Source organism: Prunus avium, chromosome 1, assembly GCF_965620075.1.
Source record: "Prunus avium chromosome 1, drPruAviu1.hap1.1, whole genome shotgun sequence".
NCBI classification, from domain to species: domain Eukaryota; kingdom Viridiplantae; phylum Streptophyta; class Magnoliopsida; order Rosales; family Rosaceae; genus Prunus; species Prunus avium.
In genome coordinates, this window is record NC_142284.1 from 9,734,784 (window position 1) to 9,751,946 (window position 17,163).

Genomic DNA, 17,163 nt, shown 5'->3' on the forward strand with positions numbered 1-17,163 from the left:
TTTTCTCTCCAAGCTTGATGTAAGTGTAAGTTCGATGAACACGAAGACCTCATTACAACATGTATACATATGGGGGTCAACGCGGCGGCTGGCCGAGGCACTTGGATAATGCAAGAGAATCTTCATCTTTTTGGCTATGGTTGAAAGCTATACACACACATATAAATGTTTGGTTTATGCATCATAGTTGCGTCCAAACGACACCCAAATTTCTGTCCCCAGATTGAATAAAGCAAATTTGCACTCGTTTCTTTCTTGGGCCTCTCAAATATTTGAGAAGGTATCCTAGAAGGTCAAAAAACAACGTTATAGTTAATTATGGGGGGAAAAGACCAGGCCAGCTACATTAAAAATTGATCAACTTGTGTGAGGAGGAGTCTCTTGATTGAACACTTTGGTCCACGCAAGAAGATGAGTTTATAATTATGTATTTGCATTGCATGACAACTAAAACCCATCAATTATGAGACCATTATCACAATTATTTGCATTTGACCATAATTACACCACGTGCAACATGTAAGTTTGAACACTAATAAGAAATCATCTGTGTTTTACCCTTTTACCATTTGAATCGAGTTAGTTATATATATAAATTCTCCTATACGGACGTCTGGACGTTATTATCTGTTAGTCCCCTCAAATTATTTATGCATTGGCATCCTCTTTTACAAATGTATGTATGCCTTCTTCTAACAGACATCATCATAGTCATCTAACCTAAATTGCAAAGTTACATCAATATGTTAACCTACTACCTGTACTTCAAAGTTTGAAATATTTTGGCCATATATATGTGTGTGTGTGTGTGGGGAGGGCTACTAGGGTTTAGCCTGGTCCCCATTTATCTGAATTACCTTGTTTCTTGTATTCAAGGGTAACGAACAATTTGGCAGATTTTTAAACTGTGCCTGCATCCATTAAGGAAATCAAGGACTTCAAATAATTACAGCCAATATGACACTTCACTGTCAGAAGAATCTGCAACATATTATATGGCTGCATGCGAGCTAGCTAGCTAGATGAAAATTCCTCATCAGAGCTCGCTTTCCCTTCCCCCCTCACTCCCTACCTTTTCTTCAAGTCATCAATTACTCTGCTGGGAATTTTTGTTTGAGATTGTAATAATTAGCTAGTTAATTAATCTTGAAAGTTTGACACATTTATGAACTTAATTATGACAAGATATATATATTTATATATATGTCAAACAAGCGGCTTCATGTTCATCGATCAAATCATAAGCCATCAATTTTTGGGTTCTAGTAGAAGATTGGATCAAACTTTGAAAGCTTCTGAAAAAACTTGTCACCCACCCACCCAAAACAAAGAAGAAAAAGAAAAAAGACTTGTCTAATCCTAGTAACCCTGCATCAAGGAAAAGAACAGTACAACAAGCATCTCAACTTGACCTATTTTTTCTATGGTAAATATTAATGTGGCCAAGCCTAATCTACAAGCTATGAAATTGCCCTCCATATTAATAATTGGAGTTACTATTTTTTTGTAAATATCTTCTGATGAAAAACTAGCTAGGCACCAAGAACATTCTTCTCTTCTTTTTTATGCATTTTTAGTATCAAAGTGGCGATCCCAATAAACCCTAGCTCGAATAGCATCATATGAAAAGGAATCCCTATCCATAAATCCTGGTGCATGTCATATAGGCTCTTCCACTAAGAAAAGAAGATCCGTAATTAAGTGAGCTCAAATTGTTAGGACAGATATTAGTCATGCCTGGCTTATGGTAAAACTACATGATTTGAATCGCTATACTCAATATTGCATTAATATGTCACGTGAAATTACCGTCATATACAATTATTTTAATTTTTCATACCTAAAAACCCTAATATTGCCTTCAATAGACAATTGTAAGAGATTTTGTCACCATGGAAGACGACGAACCTAATGTGCTACACTACAACAAGCCGGTTGAATTATATATATATATATATATATATATATATATATATATATATATATGAATCAAGAACATATCTCTCTCTCTCTCTCTCTGTGAATAGATAGCTAGTGCTGACCATATGGGTTTGCCATCAATCTACACGACCTTTTTTCTTTTTCTCTTTTACTTTATTTGTTCTTGGAGTTTAATGGACAAAGCGATGACCCCTCCATGTGGTCTAAAAACTTTTTAGTCTAAGAGAATGCGATTTTCAAATGCATGTCCTTTTCTTTTCCTGGCTTTTGTTGTACTCACATGGCGCAGCAGACCCATATGAAAAAAGTTGACAAATTATATAAAGGGTTAGATGGAGAGAGGGTTGCTTGCTTCCTTACATTACATGTCATATGCCCAAAGAAAATTAAAGGTGATATATGCAATACCCATCTATATATTCTGTTCGACTATGCCATGACAGGTCACATGCGACTAATCATTTTCCCTCATGTGTGCCACTATATATATATATCTCTGTTGCTTCGTTTTGCTGAGAATATATTAGCCTTTATACATTAATTGGAATTATTCTCTCTTCTTTCTCTAATTTAAATTGCAGACAAATTGAGGGCTTACTATTCTCTCATGTGTGCAATTCTCAACCGTTTATTTTGATGAAAACACATGTATCTACCGTTGACAATTACGTAAGAACGATTCCCGATAACATATATTTTTATGATATTTATATCAAGAAGTGTAGAAATCTAATCACTATCTCATTTCATCCTTTGAAATCATGTATTTAAACTGAGACGTGTAAAAGAAAGAAAGAAAGAAAGAAACTATTTTTCACTATTGATATATCATATATATATATGGTCATTTGAAAGCAACTAACCAAATCTTTTCAAGCTTGATTTTATGTAGACAAAGTGAGCAAAAGGAAGATATAATTAAATAAAAATGGTGGATAATTAATAATGTAATTTGGTCCTGTTACCTAGCTGGAAGGAACAAAGATATTTTTAATACCTAACTAGCTAGTAATAGTATAGTTACTAGGATAGATAGCTGGCTCAACTCAATCAAACTAATCTGCAACTTATCGTTGAAAAGCAAATTGCTTTAATGTTGTTAAATGGTGGTTATTGTTTTTTTTTTTAAGGTCAATAAATGGTGGTTATTGTTGATAAAGCACGAACATGCATGCTTGGCCCAAGTACAATATATATATGTATATATAGGCCACATGCTTGCGACTAATGATAGGATGCTTTGTGGAGCCCACATCAATAAATTTATGATTAGATTTTTCATGGAGTTTGTGCTAAGTAAACATGTATTTTCAGTATCATTATTTTTGAGTGGGGCGCGACTAATTAATATGCACCATCCACAAGCTCCTCATCTTTTGTTTTGTCATCATAGATCGATACGAAGACGATTGAAGTGAGCGGATGTACATTTAGGCATGAACGGTTGTTGTTTAGAGTTGTTAATATACGACGTAACAACACGTAACGAGTTGTTTTACGGTCGGTCTTTGTTCATACATGTATAAGTGATTTTTGACAATTGATGCATATGAGATTTCAATTCCGCCAAAAATAATCGTGTGAATAAGATGTGATAAGACGAGACATGATATTAATGATAATTGTAAATTAATACGAAACCCGAGATATTTTGATGTTGTCAAATGCATATGAGTAGATTGACGCATGCGGTCTGGTGGGTGGTGGGAAAAAAAACCTCTAAACTTTGTAGCAAAGGCAGTTTGCTGGTGAATGTCGGATTGATTACACAATGTTTGCTTAGCACTCAATAAGCACCACGTTTTAAGGTTAATCAGGTTGATCCATCCATCAAGATATATGAAATCATATTCACTTTGAAGTCAGAAATACGTCATTATTATTTATTTATTGGAATTTGGAGAGTAATGGGGCTATGGATATTTATAGGCTTATAGCTAGCTAGGTTAATTGAAAATTGCAGAACGACAACCCAAAGAAAAAGAGGTTTATACTCTTGACAGTTTGCATGTCCTGTACATAAATTACCTGACCCTAGAAAACTAAGCATTTGGTTGTGGAAAATTTGTGGTGTAAGGAATTAGGAGGAGAAAAACTTAGTTGCGGCCGAGATAGCATTGTTTTGTTATCCCAATCAATAATATTATACTGTAAAAGTGTTATCATGTGTATTATAGTGTTATTGACTGGGTACAGCAAAATAGCGGTATTCCGATTTTATGGAAGTTGTGCTTAATTAGGAGAGAGTAGAAGAAGAAGGATTAAAGAACGCACATGGGTCGCATGTGTAGCCTGGCGTTGGTGTGTCAATTGAAATGAATGCCACCATGTGCAGCTTCTGCTCTGCTCTCCCCTCTCTCTGCTCCTCCTAACAAAAACACCGTGACACGCTTCATTTTCGAAACACTATCTCTATGACTCTATTCAGCAAATTGTTATCGTTGTGGTCCTTTTTTATTATTTTTGTAATGATAGCCAAGGCCTTTAGCCCCAATCAATCCCATCCCATCAAAGTTTATTTCTCTTCTCCCTCCAAAACCCAATCCCACTGATAGTGATGAAACCCAGGTGCTCGTGTGTATGTCTTGAATTTGTGTGTGTGTCTCTCTCTGTGTCTGCGTGGAGAAGGAAGGCTCATGCATATTATTTCAAATAGGGGGGGAGGATGGAGACAAGGACACGTGGCAAGCCTTGAGAGTGACACTAATCAGTAGTTGAGTGTGTGAATATTAGAGGAGAGGATTTCTCACACACAAACAGTAAAGATATCACGAGGACAGTCAAGATATCAGGAGGATTCGAGATCACTGGCCTACAAATCAAGCCTTCAACTTTGATGTGATCAAAACCGTAATAACCAAAAAACTCCTGTGGAAGTAGAAGCAGGAACAGGGGAAGGCAGGTGAGAGAGCACAAAAGGGAGCACAAATATATTGGATGTGGGGGCGACAAAGCCACATGATATTTGTAGTTTGTACTCCCTTTCTCTTCTCTTCTCTCACATTAATGTATTGGCGCTTTCGGCAACTTTCCTCACTCTTCTTTTTACACACTCCACGGTCCTACAGTCGCCACAGTCTGCTACAGTCTGCTACAGTGCTAAGCATTTTGCTCTTTCAGATATATATATATATAATGTAATGTATGACCAAAATCCCCCTCTCACACTCACAGTTTCCACCACTATATTCTTCATCATACATTTTTGTAACATTGTTGTTCATATTGCCCCCACACCCACATTCAAAAAGCACTTGTCATTCCAAGTGTTTTAGAATGTGTGTCCCCAAAACTTCCAAATGCCCAATCATCTCATCTCATCTCCATCTAAAACTAATCCACTCACTGTGGACACTCTTATAGCTTCAGCCTTCACGAATAAAATTTCAATGGCGGCTCTCTTTTTATTCTTTCCATTTTTTACACAAGCAATATTAAAGAAGGGGAAAGCAAACCTAAGATTTCAGGTGCATAGGTAAATACAATTAATCACGTCAACTATAAGTCCCTTGCAACGACGGGACAGCTCCATTTTAACAAAACTGCTTATGAATAAGAGCATTGCTTCTAGCATAAGAACTTATATGAACACAAGTTATTAGGCATGTTAATACCTACCTAGTCATAGCAATAGTTCGATTCTCTTTCTCCCCTCTTCAATAAAATAAAATAAAATAAAAAATAATTATCTTTTCCGACAAGCGGTTGTATTTTTCTACTCCCTCCAGTTTGTTTTTCAGCCTTCAAACATATGGAAACAAAACAACCAGTCCAAACAAGTTATTCTAAACCCAGAAAACAAGGTACAATTTGTAATAATAAGATTATCCTCTCATCAATTCAGAATGTTCTTTTCAATTGAAAATTGTACTATCCACTCGGTAGCTGGAGGTCCAAAGAATTCAACCAGATCCGCCAAACCATAAACCCCAGAAAGAAGAAGTACCTAACTGTAATTATCCAATCATAATTCAGTTATTCTATTAGGGTTCTTCAATTTTATTTTTTTTCCAAAGTAGTGTGTGAGATAGAAATAGAATTACTTGAAAAAGAAAAAGAGCTACTAGACATGTATTTAACAGGAGAAATGACAATTACTTGCATATGGAGCGAAAAAGAAAGAAAAAAGGAAGGAAAAAAGAAAAGAAAAAGAAATGATGGACAGACAGACACATGGCAACTTGCCAAGGGCGTCTAATCAAGTGGAGCCGGCGGCGCCGGAAGTTGAACCGGAGAGCAGCTGGGCGAGCCGGCTCATGGCCCGGACCTGCATCTCCAGAGCTGCGATGTAATCTGTGGCTTCTTCTAGAATGACAGGCAACGGTTGCTTTCGGCAACCGGGAACCAACCGGCCCAGAACCCGGACTTTCTTCTGCACAGCCGGCAAACCCTTGCCTTTCAGCCGGTAAACGCTGAACTTGGGCTTCCTGGGCCGGGTCGAACCGGTACCCGAAGCGGCAGCGGCGGATCTCTGTCGTTTATGCTGCCGGAACTTGATTTTTAGGCGGCTGGTGAGAATGGCGCGGCTCCAGCGGGTCCTGCCCTTGGCTGCGACGGCGAGAACTCTGTCGGCGGCTTCGCGCACGGCTCGGCCGCGGCGCGGAGGAGAAGAAGAGGATGGGTTGGGGTTGGCGTTGGTGTTGGTGTTAGCGTTGTTGGGTGGGTTAATGGAGACTTGACTGAGCGCTTGAAGGAGCTTGGAAGAGTAGAGCTGCTGCTGGGCCTCGGATTTCCATTTGGTGTGGCTCTGGGCTTCTTGCTGCTGCTGGTGGTCTTGTTTGGCTTGGATTTTCTTCTTCTTTTTCCTTCTAGAAGAGTCTCGAGCTCGATCGGAGTTTGTAATAGGAGTGGAAATCAGAGTGGACGCCATGGAGAGAAGACGCAGAGGTGCAGAGATTCACTCTCTTTAATTAGCGAGGATTCCGAATCAAACACATAAATGGAATTGGAATGTTTGGTGATGGGATTTGTGAATCAACGGATTCTGGAGGGGGTTTTCGATTTTGCTGTTTGGAAAGGTTAAGCAAACAGAGATATAGAATTGGAATGTTTAGAGAGAGAGGGGAGGGAAAGAAAGGATAAACGGAACGGAGGTGGTTGAGGTGTGGAGTTGAGGAAGAGGAAGGACACTATTAAGAAGAGAAGGAGGAACGGTGGGAAGATACTTATAAAGGAATCAAAAGACAGCACGCGTCATTTCCTTAAACACCCCCACTATTTATTGTTGGGAAATGTCATTTTTTGATTTAATGTTCTTTTTCTTTTTCTGATAAGGATTAAATGTTCTCATTGATTTTTATTTTTTTTTACAATCTAATACCCCGTAATACAATGGTTTCACCTTTATAAATGTCTGTGGACAATTTTATACATTGAAACTTGTTATGATTATTTTCATATATTAATTCATTAACTTGTATGGAAACATCGGAAATAATTTATATCGATATCAAAATAGAGATATCATGTTTTTGTTTTGGGACAAAAGAGAAATCATCATAAACCAACAAATTTGATCAGTTATGCATTGTATTCAACCTTTGCACTTTCTTTGTTTATGTCCATTTTATGTTCTTTTAAACCTATTAGGCCATAAACATGACAAAAAAATGTCCTCAAAGTTGCATGACATATCACATGTCCTCCATTTTTTATGTTGTGACAAACAAAGTTTTGTATTGTCCTTTTACAATCAAGCTTTTTAGCAAAATGTAACATCTAAACCAGAAGAATAAATGTTACAGAACTATACTCAATGAACTATATCTTTCTAATAAGTGATGAAGCTTGCCGACACATAAATATCAAAATCCTAAGAAACAACGAAAGATAATTCACCAAAGTGAAAAGAAAATAAGAGAGTGGACAACAAAGCCAATCAGTTTAGACGCAACACCTGCCCATGAAAAGGAAAGCCATCCCAATAACACAATTTAGCATTTGAAGAGGGGGAAAAATTAAAAGAACTAGAACGATAATCTCCACATGACATGAAAAGATTATTAGGGAAGGGACTGTGGGGAGGCAAAGAACAGTTGCAATGTGATTGGATGGAGGAGGGTGTGGTGTTGGCTTCCACTAATTGACCAGATGGAGGGCCCCGCATAATATTTGTTTTCATTCCGTGCAATGATTATTGCGGGGTGATGATCCAGAAAAGAAATGATAAAGAAAAGAAAATGCATGTGCAATGTGGGTTGGTTTCTCTGGCACTTTTCTATCCCAGGCTTTGTTTTCTATTTGTTGGGGTTTTGGAGTTTTCCTCTCCTCTTAGGTGTGGACAGTTATGCTCCACCTCCACATTTCCTGCCAACGACGGGTCCCCCTCTCCTCTGCTCCCTCCTACCTCTCCTCCTCCCTCTCCTACCTCCTCAATGTGTTAAAAAAAAAAGAAGAAAAATAATTATATATAAAAAAGAAAGAGATATTTATTCTACTATAATCGCAATTTGCAAAACATAATTATCAAGAGAGGTTGCTTTAGGCATAAGCTATTTTACTTAGAAGAGAAGAAAAAACCCTTCCTTTTCTCCCTAACAACTAGATGACCCTATTTTGTAAAAAGACACATAGAGGGGAGTCATGCTTTCTTGTTTGATTTCGGGTCATTTGTTTCTAATACAGACTACATTCTCTCCACTCTACTTAACCATTTTTCTTATTGTAACTTGTAATTTTTTAAGGTTTAGTCTTAATCTTACGATGACGTCGTTTTAACCATAAACAGTATTGGAAAAAAAGAGAGGGTAAAAGTTCTTATTTTATGATCCCATCCGAAGTTTCATTGGGCAAAACTGGGAGGAAGGAGGAACCACTTGGGAACATCTTCCAATAGGAGGAAATCTATGAACAATTATTCGGTCCAAATCAATGATAAAGAAACTGTATTTTAAAACGACCAATAGTGCTGACAACCTGACCATGAGAGAAAAGAAGGTCCCGGTGCGCATATCACTTATGATTTGGGCTTAGTTTATGCTTAAAGTTTTGATAATCATGAACCTAATCCTCATTCTCACCAAAATCATGGTGGCATGTGTATATCCAAAACCCCTTTAAAAGGCTTTGTATTGAGAAACCTTAAAATAATATTTTGAAAGACTAAAAACACCACAAGGCATTATGATGCACCAGAGACATTGCCTCCCCTGTCACAGACACAATCAAACAATCAAGCACCCAAAAGTGGGAGGGCATTGAAAAGAACCAGAGAAATTAAAGAGATACATATGAATGTTGAAGGATGAAGGGTGAAGAATAATATGGGATCAATCAATAATTCTGAATAAATCCTGACCCAAAATCATAAAAATCTTATCACTAAATATCTATCTCAGATTTCCATATAGCAAATACTGCAGAAAACAAAACAAGTCACCTTCAATTCAATCCAGATCTGTGACTTCAAATGCTAAGCAAAATAAAAGAAAACCTATGATCTCTTTATTGGACACCTATACCTGCCCTACTATGTGATTAAACTAGGTTTGGCATAATGATTTTTTTTTTTTTTTTTTTTGGGGGTTGTATGGGAAGATTGAAGAACAGAACCAATGATTGCACCACAGAATCTCTTCATCCATGGCACTTGGTTTTCCCTGATTACGCCAATCACTTCTTTAATGAACAACAAACTCTTCTTCCTTTGTGGTTTACCCACCAGAATCTTTGCTTTTAAGTACAGCTAGCTCTCCTTCTTTCCTTTCACTACGTCACTAAAATAAACTTTATTTCAAGATGAACAACAAGTCATTCACCTTTTGGTACAGACTCCCTCCCTCCTCCCTTTTAGTCGGCAAAATTTGATTGGCACCTCTGGTTCATAGTCGTACTACCGAGTTTTCAGGCTTTACTGAGCTGTGATAATATAATGGACCAATTAAATTTTGACGTATCCCTTCACCAAATCGATCTTAAGTCTTCTTTTATTATATAAAACTAAGCAATTAGGACATGCGGTCATTCTCTGAGGATAAAAGATAGAAGTTAACTAGAAGGATATAATTAATAACTATGAAGGAAGGACGACATGCTTTTGAAAAACCAACTTATAGCTGTCTAGACATTCATCTCCCTTCGACCCCAAAAAAAAAAAAAAAAAAACATTCATCTCCCATCCATTAGTCTTTTCTTTAGGTTATTTTCTGCTGTAAGTTAGAACATTTCTTTGAAACTTAGGTTTGACTAGTTTTACTTCCTTTTGAAATTCAACTTACCATCCTAGTTTCTTTAGAAGAATGTCATTGCATTATTTAGGTCATCATCAACATCTCTACAAAAGCATTGACAGACCTAACCTGGGTAATGAATGATCATTTAAACCATTCAAGAACGTGTTCTACCAAATTCAGGAAGAAAACAATGGCTTGTTTGGTGTTTAGGATTGGATAACTTGCTAAATGTAATGCATATTAAAGGAAGAAATGAAGAAACTTCGTCCAACTTGAAGGTAGAGGATGGCTTACTCATGAAGAAAACTAATCTCTTCATATCCCCACAAAATGATAGGATATCAACACCTTCTAACTCATCCCTCCTAATCCCCCAAAATGAAAAATCATTCACATCTACATTCATTTCCTCCACATACTCCAAATTTGGTGAGTTATCCAATCCAATCCAATCCTAGGCACCAAACGAGTCCATATCATTAACAAAACCTGCCTATCAATAAGTGGATTTATTTATTTTTTTCATCTTTGTCTAAATTTCAATATATAATATTTTACTACTGAGGCTCAGATTCAGTTATTTATTAAATCCCTAATTCAATACACCCTCCACCTCTCTTTTCCAAATATATTTAGACAGACAAAATGATGAGTATCATTACAGGGCCATTCTAATAGAATGACAAATTACGCAAACTAGTTGGTAGATAAACCTGCATGCTCAAGCAATCGGTTTTCACATGACCAATAATCTCCTGAGATAAAAATCTATTTAGTATATTCATATGGTATGTCTTCAAGCACATATCATTAAATATATAATTTATACATCTAATTTTCTATCCATGATAGGCTTCTATTGTTTGGAATTTCATATTGGGGCAAATAGTTGTTTCTGGACAACAGACAGAATCAATCAACTTTAAATCATTGACTAGAATCAATCAATTAGAAACATGTGAAGGCAGAAGAATTGTGTACATGCTATTATGCTAACCAATCAGCGCCCTGCTGTAACAGTGGCTTTAGAGATTTTAACATCGGCTCAGCTGGGAAAACTGGTTTTCAGACTCAGTTGCCAGACGACGTCAACACGGAAAACCAGATGATCATATTACTACTTACATGTAACGTAAGCATCAACCTATATTTGTCTCATCTGTTTAAAGTAATACTTACATCAGGGCATCTATGTCCTCTTCCATGCATTGCTATGATTGCAAAATGTGGGCCATCCGTACGTATGAACTCCAGATAAAACCCATGCAAGTTCTATAAACTCCCCAAGGTAGATGATCTAGACTTGACCACCGAATAAGTTCAATTTAAACTTGTAATATGGCCCCAAATCGGGGCCCAATCCAGTACACATATCTGGACATGTTAACCTATTTCTATGGGCCAAAAGAAAGGAAAACTAACAGCATAGCAGAAAGCTCTGATTTCCTTTGATCTGAATGAATCAGTGACTTGAAGCGAATGGCTCACACATGTGCTTGTAAAAATGATGGAAGGGATTGAACAGAGTGACTACTAGATATTTATTAGAAAGTTAAAGAATACAAGATTCCTGTGGTTATAGAATGTAATGAGTGCAGCAAGATGGATAGTCCAATGAATTATCCCAGAAAGAAAACTGTAGTTTATGAATGATGACCAAAGACCGCATGTCAAATAAGATAACATGACTTGGAAAACATCTTCTCAAGGTTTTGTAAATCAACCAAGTAGCCTATAGCTTGTCTGGAGCTGGACTAAATATATCGTAGCTAGGGAGAGCAATTGGGGCCTACAACTCCAGTCCAGTTAAGTATGGTAATCAAACAGTTTGTCCACGGAGTTGGCCTTGGTATAGATATGCAACACAGACTAGTCAACCACATAAACACCACAGAAGTATGCAGTACAATTTACTTTCATTTCATTTCTACACAAAACTAATCTTTCAGATTGATATTGCCATTCATTGCAAACTGAAATTCCACAGCCATGAGCATAATGCCAAGAAGAAGAGTATCATATCATCTCAGAATTTGGAAAACATCTAATGGACGAGGAAAAGCAAATATACTAAGCACAAGACAAAAGGCCTTACCGCTCAAGCTTGATCACACACTCAATGCACATCTACATATGAGCTCAAGTAGGCAGAGGTCCACGAAAATTGCTTCGGCCTCCAGAGCTGAACATCAATACACCTAATGCAATGATCCAGAGCAAGAAACATACTATCACTATGTAAGTTTTTGCTGACAGAAGCTCAGCAACCTGGTCCCTCTTTACAGGCAAACTGTGGAAGTCCTCTATGACAATCTCAAGCAGTGCATCCAGAAGCTTCTTAGATTTGGTATCCAAGCCGGCATTCAAGACCTGAGTCCGAGCTTTCATGAGAAAGCCCGCTACAATCTCAGCCTCCACAGAACCAAAGTTTGAGGCAACGAATTCGCTTGATTTTCCAAATCTCAGGGAGACATGGCCTGGTTCGTCCTTATCAACACTGTCCTCTGGAGACGGAATGAGATCAGAGGAAAAGGAAGTCTCTGATGAAGCTGAGAGAGCTAGTTCTGGCACCAGCATCAGACTCTGAAAGAGTAAATATACAATTAAAATCCTCACAATCACAACAATCAAAGTCTAATAAACCAAGCAGCATCCCTCAGATATTTCACGTCATTCTTTCCGACATTTTCTCAGTAACCAAACAGTGAAAATTAAGATCGAATTAAAGCTTCACAACATCAAAAATCATCCAAAGCAAATCCATCTGAGCTAGATATACGAAATCAGGAACGGAGAAATAAATCGAAGCTAAAACTCATGCATACTTGTAGAAAATAAATACACAAAATCGAAATAAATATCTGCATAAAATTTGAAACGAGAAATTCAAAATCAAAATCGGATTGTAATTCAAGTCTACCTCGGCGATGTCTCCATCATCATTGAACTCGGAAATCTCAGAAACTGGAGTAGAATCCAGAGAATTTTTTGAAGTGTCCACTGGTACATCTTCATAAACTGAGGAAAAAACAGTGTTTAAGCTCTTCTTTGTAATCTGCAAGGAAATCGAAGTTTATTAGAAATGGAAATCACTGAGATGAGAAAACTAGGGTTTCAAAATAATACGTTCTTCTTGGATACGCGATTCGCGAGCTTTGAAGGTCGCGCTTGGTCCTTGAGTGGTGTTTGGTTTTCTCTCATTTTCTCTTTCGTTTGCTTGGCGGGAGAGTACTGAATTTTGATTTCTTTCTAGAGCTCGTTTGGGAAATAGAAGGTATATATATTCGCGTGGGATGAGAATGAGAGGGAAACTAGGGGCAAATATAAAGAGGGTCCATGACAGGCCGGCCCAATCAAACTAATAAACTAGAGGCCCAGTCCATTATGAGAGGGAACCCAACTCAAAATCAGAGATTAGCTGATTAAAGATGCTAATATAAGTATATAACTGGTGGATAATATTCTATCCACCATGGAAAATAATTGATCATCAAAATCCATCCATTTCTCCTCTCATACTCCACAACCATATGAAGAATATTTCAGTGCGACCGTCACATGTTCGCATGATGTTATAGTTCATTCGTGTTAATATGTGTATTTATTATTAATACTATACTAGGTTAAATCTTGTCATCCACCATATATAAGAACATCACATCGGGATATGACGGTTGTATATATCAAAGTAATTTTTTTTAGAGAAGTCTCTAATTCAGTTGGTTAATTGATGTGTGCATGAATTGATCGAGATGGCCATGGTCATTTTCTAGCTTTTGCCATCCTGGCTTGGCATCGTAAAATATTATAGTAATTGCTCATATTTTTTAACCACGCAAATCCAATGCTTAATGGTGCATGACATTACCTTCCCCCAAAAAGGAGGTCTCCCATCACTCTCGCACACGAACTTTATTACATGAAGTAAAAATTGAAGGATATGAGCTCGTTATTATTGCATCTGGACTGGGGAAAAAAAAAAATAATAAATAAGAAAAAGTTTTCACTTTACCAGCACCCAACATGCTTATCTCCTAAAACGGAAACACAATGCACTATAAATTAATAATTAAATCATTGAAATTATGAGAAACCCGTAATTATCAAAGCTTAATACCATGATTACTTATTTGGTGGGCACTGATGATGAGCACACCCTCGATCAACCAATATCGGTTTGTGTTATCTCCACTGGATATTGCTTTTATAGTGCTAATTAATCAACGGCTCGTGAAGAATAGTAAGTCAAATAGTTTGATGTATAAATAGCCACCCCGCTCCCACAAAGATATTTATCTCTAATTACCAGAACGTAGGTTATACCTTCCGCAACCCTAATTACTTATCTGTGTTTTGTTTAACAATTTGATTAGAGAATAACTACAATTAATATTTTTGTTGTTGTTTGTTCTCAGGGTGAATGAAACTAAGATTATAACATGAGGACCTCATCATCATCACTTGTGCTGTTCTTTGCGTTCGTCTTGGTTTTTGCATTTATGCAAGCCAACGCGAAGAGGCTGATTTTGGAGGAGAAGCAGCGGCTGAAAGCCCACCATGATCGTAAGCTCACCACTGATCAGGAAGAAGGTAAACCAACTGCTGTCCCAACGGCTGTTGTTAATGGTGCTAAAGACACGAATGATAAGGATGCGGTCACTGATCAAAACCAAGGGAAATCTGGAGCTACGGAAAAGAATACTGGGGTAGATAACAATGAAGAAAGCGATGCGAACCCTTCTTTTGGGCAATATGGAGCTGGTTTGAGTTCTGATTCATCGCCGGACACCCACCGTTACTATTCTACCGGTGATGATAAGCCCGGACACTAAGAGATTTCAAAGGAGATCAACCGATCTATTGTATGGAGCTTGTGTTTGTGTGTGTCTGTATGTATAAATGGTATGGCTAGCTTTTTAATTATAAGAAATAAAGTGGAACGAAGGTGTTAGAATCGTATGCATGGCACTCGAAAATGTTCAGTTTCACCACGTTTAAGTAATCAATTATGCCTTGGCTAGTAAGCCAACAGTCAATTCAAACTAAACTCTTCAAATTGCGGTTTGTTAACTTATGATAGATGCCATAATTCGACTCATTATCGTACAGAACGCATTAAAGTGATTGGTTTATTTTGTAAAATCACACTAAGCACGCCCCCCTAAAAAGAGTGTAAAAATGATTGAAGGCGAAATGTTGCCTACCGTAATGAATGAATTTAACTATCTTAATTTTAATGCGGTAACATTGGCCACTATATATCACTATAGCCTCGGTGATTTCTAAAGGTTAGTCCCAGTCAACTCACGAATTTGGATATCTGTGGGGTATATAATCATTGATCATCAAAAGTTGGGTAAACCTTCGATCATCTATTTAGTGCTTAATTATGACGAGATTCTCATAATTATGATAATTGTTAGGAGACAAAGTCAAAATTATCATGCTCGATCGAGATTCTTCGCATATACATATGTGTCTGCGTGTATAAGCAATGAGCTTTACTATTATAGGGATGTCAATCATTCAATTTTTAAGTTCCCATTCAACAGGATTATCAACACAAAAAATTAGCTCAATCAAAAATTATTTAGCCATTTGATTGTTCACATTTCTGTTTAGGTTTTATAGAAAGAAAAACGTTTTTTTTTAATCATAAAATAACTTCCAATCTAAATGACTTTTTGCAAGGATAATCCTTAAAAAATAACTTAGGATATAGACGATTCTGATCATTAAAATACATTGTTGGGTTGGCCTAGAGAAGCAATGCGTGCACTTCTCTTGACAAAAGAAAACTAGATAGGAGATCGAAGGCTTAATATTAGCATCCAATTCAACGAATACTGACAGTACTGGCACTGCTATTGTTGGTTCCTTGCTGCTGAACACTCAGAGAGGTCAAACTTATCACGGCGAATTGTGTATTGGAATTGAATGAATGGCATGCAGTGGTGTAAGTATTAATTTTCATGTACTTGAGATGAAAGATGAAAGATTTCCGTATACTCAATGTCAAACCCTATGGACAAATCGTATCTCATAATTCATTATATTAAATAATTATAAGTCAACAATGAAATTAATTAAACGCCTTAATTATCATTCATAATCATAATTGCTTCTTTGGTGGCCTTAGCCTCTCTCGACAGATATATGGTGCCGGCACACGGCAGTATGAATGTGATAACCCGCACTGCGTATTTGCTTTATTAGTGCTCACAGTTTTAATTATCTTAATTACCTTCCCATAATCCAAGCTATAACAGAGGCCAAAATCGCCTATAAAACGCGGCCTTCGAAATCCATTTTGTCATTGCCTCTTCAGACATTGATCTTTCACTTAGCAAAACGCGCAGGGTATCTTCTTCCAAACCCTAATTAATTTTTTTTTGTTGGTTTGTTTGTTGATTGTCTTGTTAATTATTAACACTTTGATTAGTTACCTTCTCTTTAATTTATAATTAATTTCAGGGTTTAAGTTTGAGTTTGATCGCCATGAGGACCTTACTTGTACTATGTGTTGCCTTTTCCTTGATCTTGGCTTCTTTGCAAGCTGATGCTAAAAGGTACAATTTGCAAGAACGTCACCTGGCTCAGCAGAAAAATGATCCAAGTCTGCAGGGTGGAAACACTGATGAGGCTGTTGCTAGTGACACAAAGGATCAATCTAAGCCTCCAACCACAAACAACAACGAGGCCAAGCATGATGACGACGATGATGCGAACGAGAGTTATGGTAAATTCGGACATGGTTCTTCTGAAAGTGATTCTCACCGTTATTTTGTTGATGATCAATTTCACCCCCATTAATTAGAACTGATCCAAGCCTTGAGCTTGTAAAATGAAGCTTCAAGCCTTCAGCAATCAAGGTTGTGTAATGGGTAAAATATATGTTTGGCTTGTAATTTAATAATAAAGTGGAACTCATTAACATGTCGCCATATTATATCCAAAAGATATCTAAGGCAGATGTGTTTGATTTCACCATATAGTATTCTTAGACGGGCGGCAATCAGTTTGCTTTTATATATATATACATGTGTGTGTG

At 37.1% G+C, this 17,163-nt stretch overlaps 2 protein-coding genes across 2 annotated transcripts; both read right to left on the minus strand.

Moving 5' to 3' along the window:
* Positions 1-5,984: 5,984 nt before the first annotated feature.
* LOC110752392 (sequence-specific DNA binding transcription factor) lies at positions 5,985-7,124 on the minus strand. Its single transcript, XM_021953039.2, has one exon. The coding sequence runs from the start codon at positions 6,809-6,811 to the stop codon at positions 6,140-6,142; it is 672 nt and encodes a 223-aa protein (XP_021808731.1). The 5' UTR covers positions 6,812-7,124; the 3' UTR covers positions 5,985-6,139.
* A 4,933-nt stretch (positions 7,125-12,057) lies between these two features.
* On the minus strand, positions 12,058-13,385 carry LOC110752429 (uncharacterized). Its single transcript, XM_021953083.2, has 3 exons — positions 13,239-13,385; positions 13,033-13,167; positions 12,058-12,695 (listed from the first exon to the last, which is right to left on the minus strand). The coding sequence occupies exons 1-3, from the start codon at positions 13,311-13,313 to the stop codon at positions 12,252-12,254; spliced, it is 654 nt and encodes a 217-aa protein (XP_021808775.2). The 5' UTR covers positions 13,314-13,385; the 3' UTR covers positions 12,058-12,251.
* Between the last annotated feature and the right edge of the window lie 3,778 nt (positions 13,386-17,163).

What these genes read in the sequence shown, in the direction of transcription:
- LOC110752392 (XM_021953039.2), bottom strand. Translation starts at nt 6,811, where the DNA reads ATGGCGTCCACTCTGATTTCCACTCCTATTACAAACTCCGATCGAGCT.
- LOC110752429 (XM_021953083.2), bottom strand. Translation starts at nt 13,313, where the DNA reads ATGAGAGAAAACCAAACACCACTCAAGGACCAAGCGCGACCTTCAAAG. An exon ending in ATCGCGTATCCAAGAAGAAC is followed by an intron (nt 13,168 to 13,238) that starts GTATTATTTTGA and finishes ATTTCCTTGCAG; the next exon opens with ATTACAAAGAAGAGCTTAAA. An exon ending in ATGATGGAGACATCGCCGAG is followed by an intron (nt 12,696 to 13,032) that starts GTAGACTTGAAT and finishes TTACTCTTTCAG; the next exon opens with AGTCTGATGCTGGTGCCAGA.